The sequence below is a fragment of the Crinia signifera genome, chromosome 19, assembly GCF_055691185.1.
Source record: "Crinia signifera chromosome 19, ASM5569118v1, whole genome shotgun sequence".
Taxonomy (NCBI): Eukaryota; Metazoa; Chordata; class Amphibia; order Anura; family Myobatrachidae; genus Crinia; species Crinia signifera.
Genome location: NC_139226.1, coordinates 25,753,897 through 25,765,607, shown reverse-complemented (window position 1 = coordinate 25,765,607; position 11,711 = coordinate 25,753,897). Strand labels below are relative to the sequence as shown.

General features: G+C 39.8%; 1 protein-coding gene across 1 annotated transcript in view; it reads right to left on the bottom strand.

Moving 5' to 3' along the window:
* Nucleotides 1–2,567: 2,567 nt before the first annotated feature.
* The window catches only part of LOC146041500 (cell adhesion molecule CEACAM1-like), a 44,600-nt gene continuing 35,456 nt past the window's right edge, over nucleotides 2,568–11,711 (bottom strand). Inside the window, exons 10-11 of the mRNA XM_083161468.1 lie at nucleotides 8,559–8,600; nucleotides 2,568–3,411 (exon numbers count right to left, since the gene is read on the bottom strand). Of these exons, the coding sequence (XP_083017594.1) occupies nucleotides 3,352–3,411; nucleotides 8,559–8,600 (102 nt within the window). The 3' untranslated portion in view covers nucleotides 2,568–3,351. The remainder of the gene's footprint in view (nucleotides 3,412–8,558; nucleotides 8,601–11,711) is intronic.

Below are 11,711 nucleotides of genomic sequence, written 5' to 3'. Positions count from 1 at the left end.
TAGCCGGCAATAGGTGTGCCGTATTTAATGGGTGAAGCTAGGGAGATGGAGGGATCCCAGGGGTGGAGAGCTTCATGGGTGACGGTGTAATGGGGGTGTGCAGCGCTAAGCAGTGCCAGGTCATTGTGGCACTTGTGGTGCCACGTCAGAATACTGCTGTACAACGTGGTTTATGTGTCAACCTATTAACGGTGAACCTTGTGTAAGGCGTCCTAAATGTGCTCAAATCATAAACAGTTGACTTTGCACTTGTTGACCTTATAGCGGGCCACCTATTGTTGATCGACCTTGTAATTTTCGACCTTGAAACGGTCGACATATTTACCGGTCAACCTAATAGCGGACGACCTAGCGATTAACGACCTCGTACTTGTCGATCAAAATGCGGTCGACCTAGATACAGGTCGACCTAATAGCGGTCTACCTTTCTGCCGTAAGACCTTGCATATTTCGATCTAACTATGATGGACCATATGCTACTGTCTATCTATACACTTTCGATAAAACCGTACAGTCTGACTAACGGCTTTGTCCAAAACACCGTCGATCTAATACTCGTCGACCATATAATCCCATTCCGTATTTGTATTATTACTATTAAGTTGTGTTAATTATTTGCAGTGTAAAAGTGTGTGAAAAGTGCAGCATATATGTGTGTGTTTAGTAATGTTCCATTTAAGCTGCAATGGTTCCAATTGAAGCAGTGACAAGCGTGTAATTAACAAGGAATGAGTAAAGGAGTGGATTGTATTGTGTTCACCTGACATTGGTTGTAGTGATTAGGCGTTCCGATTGCCTAGCGCATGGCCGAGTGGTGTCCGCAAAGCAATACTTGCTTATGGACACCGCATATTTCTTGCCTTTTTGGTCGCGTGCATTCGGTGTGCTATCCGAATGCACGCCTACCAAAATAAGTGCACTCCCCCGTGTCCGCCCATGTTTCCTCCCAGTTTAGCCCACTTTGAAAGTACGCCCCTGTGTCATTCCGAATGACGCCCATATTTCACGAGTGATTGCGGTGCACATTTCTGTGCGGCATTAGTGAGTACAAGTACGTAGACCATGCGTGGCACATGCGCATAGCGTTCCCCACGCATGCGCAGACGGCTAAAAAACGCCATCCGAAAGTATACGGAAATGTACGCACCAACCAGAATAAGGCCCCCTGTTTCCTATCTTCTAGAGCCTGCATGTCCAAACTATGGCCCTCCAGCTGTTGTGAAACTACAAGTCCCCTCATGCCCTGCCACAATTTTGCTTCTAGGGAATGCTAAAGCTATGGCAATATGGCAATGCATGCTGGGATGTGTAGTTTTTCAACAGCTGGAGGGCCACAGTTTGGACATGCCTGTTCTAGAGGGTGCTAAATAAATAAGTAGACTTTGATTGGTTGCCCAAAGCAACATCCCATGTAAAGTAGAATACGCATCTTAGTAAATTTCCCACACTGTATTTTGTAGAATTATTCATTTATTTATTTTTTTAATTGTTATTTTGAAAGATCATGAGTGCTGTGTTAATTTATCTTATGTTTCCTTTATTCACTTGCATTTTCTATTTTTATTAGATTTTGGGGGGTATTCAATCCCGGATTCCAACTGTCAGGACATCCTAAATTGTTGGAAACGGCCAATGGATTGTCAGAAAACGTCAGTGAATTCGACAATCTGTTGCTGTTTCCGACAAAACAGATCTGACTTAAAAATTTTTTTTTTAAAAAGTCGGATCTGACAGCCATCAATGCTGTTGGTAACGGCAGCATTGAATAGGCGAGTACTGATATTTCCCATGTTGGGATATATGTCGGTGCAGAGTTTACACCCCCCCCCCCCTTTGTCTTAAAAGTTAAATTTAATGAAGAATGTCCAACACAGAGTTCCCTTCATTGTCCTCCTTGTAATTAAGGAAAAAAGTAACTTATGTAACTTACTTAAAATTGATTTGCACCTACAGTAATTATTGAAAAAAAATCTATAGTAAAACAAGGAGAAGGGGAAGGATGGGTTTGAACACTGGAAGCTGCTGAGTCCAACAGATGTTAAGAAATCTATTGGAAAATAGTTTTGGAAGAGAAATCAGAGTTACTACAATGCTGCCAGTCCTTATAGACAGTCACCCATCACAGTAAGTACAACCGGGGAGAAGGACGCCAGGACAGTGTAGTGAATCTGGTGGCAGTACAGAAACAATATTAAACAATGATATATATATATATATTGACTACAGAAAATTCTATATTAAAAATATAAATTATTTATTGATACATTAGAAAACCCGTATAAGTCCCATATAGGGAACATAACAAACATACACATATTACCTACAGAGTATGGGCCATTATTTTGATTCACTCGCAGAGGCAAATTTGTTCTCAAATGGACAAAACCATGTGCACTGCAGGTGGGGCAGATGTAATGTGCAGAGAGAATTAGATTTGGGTGGGGTTTTACTTCAAAGTGAGATCTTTATTGCAGTGTAGAAATAAAGCAGCTAGTATTTTCCCTGCACAGAAACAAAATGACTCACCCAAATCTAATTCTCTCTGCACAAGTTACATCTGCCCCCCTGCAGTGCACATGGTTTTGTCCATTTGAGAAGGAATTTGCCTCTGCGAGTGAATTAGAATAAGGGCCAAGGTCCTATCCTTAAAAATTAAACCATAGATATAAACCATAGATATAAAATAGTGCAAATATCACTCTTAAATGAAGAATAACCGGGCACCTAAATTAAATACAAACTCCAGAGGGAAGAGTCTCTGCAAATCCTTGGTATTTTCAGGTCCAATGCCGGGAAAAGTTCCTTCGTAAATGTTATGAAGTGGCACAGTGGAAATATGTGGATTAGTGGTGGCCTTCTCACTGCCGCGCGTGTAGACCCGTCTGAGAGCAGGCGTCTTGTTACAGATGCTGGGTTCCAAAGTTCTTGCTGAATCAATATTCATTGTGGTGATTTAACAAGGATTTTCGGATCTGGGCGATACCAAAAACAATTCCCAGATGTTTTCATCCCAGATTCAGCGCATTATCTTCCAAACACAGAAATGTGGTAAATGAGTAGTCCTGCGTGTTAAGGCCTGAGAATACCTCCCTTTATCACACCTGTGAAATGAACAGGTCTAATGGAATTCCCTCATAAAGCATTAGAATGCTTTATAATTATATATTGTTGTTTATACAATGGATATTACATCACTGTCTGTTTTTTTAAAAGTTGTTTATAACTAATTATTTTACCAAAGTTTTCAGAGATGCCACCCATATTTAATTGGATAATTCCTCGAAAACACAACCTACAGGGGATATCGAGGGGAGCTAATAAGAGAATATTCGGTACATACTGCTGCCATTGTTATCTTGAGGGAACATTGATCTTGTTGCTGTATATGTTTCTGTCCGTGTGTATCACAGTCTGCAGATAAAACAGAAACAGTAATTACATACCAATATACTCAGATCATAAACAGTAGTGAGAGGTTATGTGACTGATGTGTAGTTTGTTATTACATTTTTAACATTATGGGCTATTAAAATACTGCTTTAGTGATAGCGGAACGATGAGCCGCTATCCTTTCTTTAAATGTTCTCTCAGTGTTTCCGATGTAACTAAGCCTGCATGGGCTTGATATTTTCTTGTGTCTATCTAATAGTAGCGTTACTATAATGATGCCATCTGTAGGCGCTGCCCGGCTGGGCGTGCACGCCGGCTGTGTGGAGCGATGACTGTAATTTAAACCGCTGCCGTTGTGAGATCTGTAGCCTGACGATAATACAGTACTTCATTGTATTGAAACGTTGCTGCTGTGTCTACATTAAAATCCTCTGAAAATTGGCTGGAGTGCTGCACGTCTGTGAAACTATGTATATATATATATATATATATATATATATATATATATATATATATATATATATATATATATAGATTTCAATGTAGGTGATGGCACTCGCGGATAATAAACCACTCAGACGAAGATAGAAGCTTAACGTTTCAATTCAGCAACGAATTTTCCTCAGAAGCATTAGACAATACAACATAGACATACTTAAATACCTTAAACCCGGAGAGTGATCAGCTGCACGTTCGTTGTTCCCGCCTACGCCTCCCGCAGCGTCATCCGGAGCGCTGTGGCGCCTTTCAGATGACATCACTGGGTGACGGCCGGTTGCTAAGCAACCAGAAACACAATCCACGGCTGACGCGTCAGGCTCCCGTGTGTACGCCCTTCTGTATAGGGCTTCCGTCAGTGTCAATATACTGATAGCCATACTCACAGTCTCAAGGATGACGTTGAAGGCGTCTGCCGGTTGCTAGGAAACCGCACGCTGAGGAAAGAAAAAATTCATATATCAAAAAAAGAGGGGCCAAGCTATAAAACATCCAATGCGATTTAGGGGATGCAGACCAAATGGCAGTGCATAGAAAATATACATAATAAATACATAATCTAAAGAGTGAAGAATGAATATTGAAAAAATATGGGACAATTAATATATTGTAACCAAGCAGACTCAATAGGGCAAAGGATGGGGGAGTTATCATGAAGAAAGGGAAAAAATATTTTTAAAAAAAAAGCAATTGAAATTTAATTGTTCGTTCAGACCATGTGGATTGACCGTGTCAAGAATATAAATCCAGCGAGCCTCTTTCTGTAGGAGGATCCTGCCACGATCCCCACCACGGATGTTGATAGGAACGCTGTCAATGATTTTATATCTGATAGTTGAAGGACCATGTTTCATCTGTCGGAAATGTCTGGCTACAGGCTGCTCGGTGTCTTTGCCTTCGATTGCCAATCGTATCGCACTCCTGTGTTGTGCCATGCGCTCCTTAAATTTACAGGTAGTCTTGCCAATGTAGGCAAGACCACAGGGGAATTTAATTAAATAGATTACGTAAGATGAATTACATGTATAGATGTTCTTAATTTTATATATCTTGCCAGTTCGTGGGTGGGTGAAGGTATCGCCAGTCTCTAGGAAATTGCACGTAGTGCATCCAAGACACCGGTAATTGCCCGTTTTTTTTGTTAAAAAATGTGTTGGCACATCCTTTTTGCTGTTAGTAGGATTAATTCTAACCACCCAATCACGAATACTGCGGTTTCTTCTGTAACAGGGTACTAATTGCGATCTGTGTAGGAGTGGTAACTCAGGGTCAGAATTGACTACTGGCCAAAGTCTCTTTGCCTTGCCCATCAATTTTCGACTTGTTGCAGAGAATTCAGTCACAAATATGGACTTATCGGCTGTGGCTTTTTTTGGTTTAACGATACGGAATTGTTCTTTAGGTATTGACATGACCCTATCAACTGCTTGTTGGATGGTGCTAGGTGTATAACCCCGTTCTAGGAATTTGGTAGTCATATTTTTAATCTGCAGAGCCTCCTCCACCGGCTCACTACAGATTCTGCGCACCCTACACAGTTGGGAGAAAGGAAGAGTTTTAATCGATCCTATACAAGAAGAGCGGGACAATGCCGCCGCATTGCGAAAACTGAAAGCAAAAAACAAAGACAAAAAGTGATCTACAATTTATCATCGTTCACACTTACACAGGATGAACAAACAGTACTTAGCCGTGGGTTGGGCTTTGTACCTACTAGCCCCTACAACCCGTTTCAAAGCAGGGTGGATCTCAGCCGTTTCAACCGACAACTGCGTCTCAAAGAATTTTATGGTAACCATGAATACAAAGAACCTGTTGACCTCAATACACCCAAACCAAAGCTAAAATCTAAAATTTTGTTCGATCCCCCATCAATTAATCCCTCCATCCGAGCTTTCACCACTTCAATGGTGGATTCTATTGAAAACGTGCCACGAAGAGAACCCAGTACATATAACAATATGTCTCCAAAAGAAAGATTAGCCTTGAAAAATTTATCTAAGAGAGATGAAATCACTATCCGCCCTGCCGACAAGGGGGGCGGAATAGTGGTTTTAAATACAAGTGACTATCTCGTAGAGGCTTTCAAGCAGTTGGATGATCCACTGGTGTACCGTAAATTAGATTCGGACCCCACACAACAATTTATTACAGAACTTGATGGCATTTTGAAAACAGCATTGGAGGGAGGTGATATCGACAGAAAAACATATTATGCATTGGTCAACAGAACACCACTAATACCTGTCATGTATCTGCTCCCGAAGATACACAAAGACATAAAAAAAAACCCCGGAAGACCCATCATCTCCGGGAGGGGGTCTATTATGTATGAGGTATCGAAGTTTTTAGACACCTTCTTGCAGCCTGTTATTCAGGTAGAGAGTTCATATCTCCGAGACACCACAATGTTCCTTAATGACCTGGCAACGGTTGAATTCGGCGACGATCTCCTTCTCTGTACAATCGATATTGTAAGCTTGTACACTAGCATACCCCACGACAGAGGGTTACAAGCAACTAAAAGACTTATTACTAACAATATCAACTACAAGGGTCCAAAAATTGACTTATTCTTGACATTGCTTGAACTAGTATTGACTAGGAACTATTTTTTATTTCAAGAGAAATTCTACATCCAAGTAAAAGGCTGTGCTATGGGTGCTTGTGTGGCACCGACATACGCGAATTCGTTCATGTACCAGATTGAGAAATCTTTATTTTTTGACAACCCAGCGTTTGTGGAGAAGTGTGTTTTCTTTAAGAGATTCATTGATGACGTCTTTGTGGTCTGGAGGGGGACCACAGAAGAATTTATAGAGACAATGCAGATCATCAATACCCAAGATGACCATATTAAGTTCACATTCCAATCCAGCTCGAGTGAAATCTCATTTCTAGACGTCAAAATTAAACTGGAGAATGGAACTGTCTCTACCACTTTGCACAACAAACCAACGGATGGTAATTCGTTACTATTAGCATCAAGTGCACACCCAGAACCTCTTAAAAAATCTCTTCCTTTCTCCCAACTGTGTAGGGTGCGCAGAATCTGTAGTGAGCCGGTGGAGGAGGCTCTGCAGATTAAAAATATGACTACCAAATTCCTAGAACGGGGTTATACACCTAGCACCATCCAACAAGCAGTTGATAGGGTCATGTCAATACCTAAAGAACAATTCCGTATCGTTAAACCGAAAAAAGCCACAGCCGATAAGTCCATATTTGTGACTGAATTCTCTGCAACAAGTCGAAAATTGATGGGCAAGGCAAAGAGACTTTGGCCAGTAGTCAATTCTGACCCTGAGTTACCACTCCTACACAGATCGCAATTAGTACCCTGTTACAGAAGAAACCGCAGTATTTGTGATTGGGTGGTTAGAATTAATCCTACTAACAGCAAAAAGGATGTGCCAACACATTTTTTAACAAAAAAAACGGGCAATTTCCTAGAGACTGGCGATACCTTCACCCACCCACGAACTGGCAAGATATATAAAATTAAGAACATCTATACATGTAATTAGTCTTACGTAATCTATTTAATTAAATGCCCCTGTGGTCTTGCCTACATTGGCAAGACTACCTGTAAATTTAAGGAGCGCATGGCACAACACAGGAGTGCGATACGATTGGCAATCGAAGGCAAAGACACCGAGCAGCCTGTAGCCAGACATTTCCGACAGATGAAACATGGTCCTTCAACTATCAGATATAAAATCATTGACAGCGTTCCTATCAACATCCGTGGTGGGGATCGTGGCAGGATCCTCCTACAGAAAGAGGCTCGCTGGATTTATATTATTGACACGGTCAATCCACATGGTCTGAACGAACAATTAAATTTCAATTGCTTTTTTTTAAAAAATATTTTTTCCCTTTCTTCATGATAACTCCCCCATCCTTTGCCCTATTGAGTCTGCTTGGTTACAATATATTAATTGTCCCATATTTTTTCAATATTCATTCTTCACTCTTTAGATTATGTATTTATTATGTATATTTTCTATGCACTGCCATTTGGTCTGCATCCCCTAAATCGCATTGGATGTTTTATAGCTTGGCCCCTCTTTTTTTGATATATGAATTTTTTCTTTCCTCAGCGTGCGGTTTCCTAGCAACCGGCAGACGCCTTCAACGTCATCTTTGAGACTGTGAGTATGGCTATCAGTATATTGACACTGACGGAAGCCCTATACAGAAGGGCGTACACACGGGAGCCTGACGCGTCAGCCGTGGATTGTGTTTCTGGTTGCTTAGCAACCGGCCGTCACCCAGTGATGTCATCTGAAAGGCGCCACAGCGCTCCGGATGACGCTGCGGGAGGCGTAGGCGGGAACAACGAACGTGCAGCTGATCACTCTCCGGGTTTAAGGTATTTAAGTATGTCTATGTTGTATTGTCTAATGTTTCTGAGGAAAATTCGTTGCTGAATTGAAACGTTAAGCTTCTATCTTGCGTCTGAGTGGTTTATTATCCGCGAGTGCCATCACCTACATTGAAATCTACACATTGCATCTGCAGAGTGGCACCCGGAGCAGCAATTTATTTAGTGAGAGTGCCGATATTACTGGACTTTATATATATATATATATATATATATATTTATTAGCATCTTGCACCTACAGTATATTATCAGCATCATCCCAGTAGATGTATTTTTTTCATACCTCATAATGCGGATTTTGATTTGCAGAATCTGTTCCCTCCGTCTGTATAAGACATAATAAACTTTTTTGGCAAGCAAAACATAAAAGTATCAATATTAATGAATCATACCGCTACAGAAACAACAATGAGAATAATAACTGAGTGAGTGGCCAGTACAGGTTAACAAATCAGTGGGAGGAGTACAGACATACTGTAGTTAGCCAATCAAAAATTTAAATACATAAATAAATCAGGTGCATCCAGAAAAGGCTGCCATTCGTCATCATAGTTATCTACATTCAGGACTCAGAGAAACGTACTGTACTTGCTGAGTGTAATTAAATTGAAATGTTCTACTTGTACTTGGCTGATGCTTATATAATCTTAATGATATTTTTTTTAGAAAAACTGTGGTAGCACAAGAAGTTGTGCAAGAAAGGATGTTACACTGTGTGAGTGCACACTATAAGACAATTTCTGTTTTCGTTCAATGTATTGAAATGATGTATTTAATAAAATTTACTTTTTAATAAACTTTTCTTTAAAAAAATTCCCCTATGTCTTGATTCCTTTTAATTTTTATGGAAACAAAAGAGGATTGATTCTTTATAGGTGAAATAAAGAGTTTAAAATCATATACATATAGACATGGTGCTCATACAAGGAAATGAGAGAGTGTAAAGGATAAAGTGTTAAAAAGATGTCAGAGCCCGTTGTCTGCTGCGTTGTATTTGATTATTTTTAAGGTGTCTGTTAGGTCTGTTGTGTTCATACACTATTGCCTAAATTGGCTTACAGACCAAATTTCCACCTTTAGGTATACTTTATACAGGGATAAGTGCTAGTTAGCAATTTTCAATTTTTTAATATTCAATTTTCAATAGTTGGCATCCAACTTAGCATTATCCTCTTTTTGAGGAGAGGTGTGTTTTGGATTCTAATTTCAGTTTTAGCTCTGCCAGAGCTTGAGATTGTGTTGCCCCTGTTGGTAATTTTTAGGGGGGGAGATTCCGTGAATTAATAATTTCTGTGTGTGGTTCTTGTTAGCATAGGTCACTCTAAGAATTCCTTTGTGTTTATTTCAAAGGTTTCTTATTAATAGTGACTTGCACTTCCCCGTCCGGGTGGGTGCTGGTGTCAGCCTTTGTTTGGGTACTTAGGTTGCAAGTTTTATATATGACAACCTATATTGTTGGATATTTTCCCTTATTTATTTTTGGGATTATTTCTCCTTTAAGCATCAATCTGCACTTTCCTGTCTGGATATATGGAGAGTTGTACTTCCTTGTTTAAATAGGCAGGGATTTGTATTTCCCTGTCTAAACAGGTGCGGACACCAATCTTCTATGTGTACACATTGGTTTATACCTTCATCATATTTTGAAAGTATGTTTATTTTCAGTGCTTCAAATAGCTTTTATTGCAAGCTTATTTCTATGTGGTTCGTATATTTGAACTTGTGCAGCTGGGTGTATTTACCCTGTTAATTTTATTTCCCCAGCAAGGGTTAATATTCCAGTGATTTTATTCCCCCAGCAAGGGTTAGGAGAAGCGCTTTCACTATTCCCTTTGTGTTCCCCAGCAAGGGTTAGTATTCCCCCTTTGGGTAAGCACTGTCGCTGATTCCCTATATATACACACAGATTCAATTTTTACTTAGTAACATACTGGTTCATATGTGCTTTCACTGGTAGAGTCTTCCAGCTTAAGTCAATATTAACACTGTTTTTCCTTCACACACACTTTAAAGTATTCTCCTAATTTACATTGTATACATTTATATCATTTTTAGTAGCTGAAGGACAGGTTCTGGTAGCTCTGTGGTTCATATATTTGAACTTGTGCAGCTGGGTATATTTGCCCTGTCAATTTTATTTCCCCAGCAAGGGTTAATATTTCAGTGATTTTTCCAGCAAAAGTTGGGAAAAGCGCTTTCCCTGTTCCCTTTGTATTCCCCAGCAAGGGTTAATGTTCCCCCTTTGGGTAAGCGCTGTCACTGATTCCCTGTATATACACACAGATTCAATTTTTACTCAGTAACACACTAATATGTGCTTTCACTGATAGAGTCTCCCAGCTTAAGTCAATATTAACACTGTTTTCCTTCACACACACTTGAAAGTATTCTCCTGATTTACATTGTATACATTTGTATCATTTTTAGCAGCTAGAGGACGGGCTCTGATAGCTCGACGCGCGTTTCACCTAATGAGGCTTTTTCAAGACCAACCGATTGTCTCACTTGGATTGTATTTATTGATTTGACTCCTCCAATCATATCGCGTGCCAGTGGTCACGTGTTTTGTTGTGAGCCAATCCTGCGTTTGTGGTTCACTCTCCTGTTAAGACGGCATCTCCGTCTGTTTTGCCCTATTTCCGGGTCACGTGGTTTGCGTCACGCGTCATCTGTATGTCACATGGTCCGGACTGACCAATCCGTGTCTTAGAATCTCGATCTCAGGTTTAGTCTCGCCCGGGACTCTGTATATCGTAGTTAGAGTTTTGATATTGATTTATTAATGTTGTTAAATCTCATTCCTGTATCGCTGTACTGCTGTATCTATGTTCTTGGGGCGGTTCTTATATCTTGGTAAGATGTTTGATACTTTTATTTCACAAATTCCTAATAGTACTGGTGGTTATGTTATTATTCTATGCTATATATTTGAGGATCCGGAATCTGTATGGAGGAATATCATTTTTCGTTTCACATTCTTTCCGTTATTATCTTGGATATTTATTTGGCGATTGACTACCTTTTCATTCTTTATGTGATGTTTTAATTATTCAGTTGGTAGTTGCCCTTTATAAATGTTTTGGTGTTTCATATTTAGCGATTGTGTTATACTTAATTCAGATTCCCCATCCATTATTCTTATGATATTTATGGGTGAGATGGGAAAAAGAGAGAGGAGGGGGGGAGGGGGGAAGGGGTTTGTGGAACAAAGTGAGAAAAAAAGTTTTTTGGTTGTGTGAAAAAACGTGAAAAACTCATAATACAGGTGGTGACATTTTTAGTGATTATTAATTTTTTATTTTGCGTGAAAAAAGAGAAGGGGTTTTACTATGTTATGTGGTTTCCCATTCATGGTGTGATAATAATCTTTTCAATTCTTAATGTGATGATATTAGGTGAAGATATTTCGTGATAAACTCAATTCTGGTGATATGTG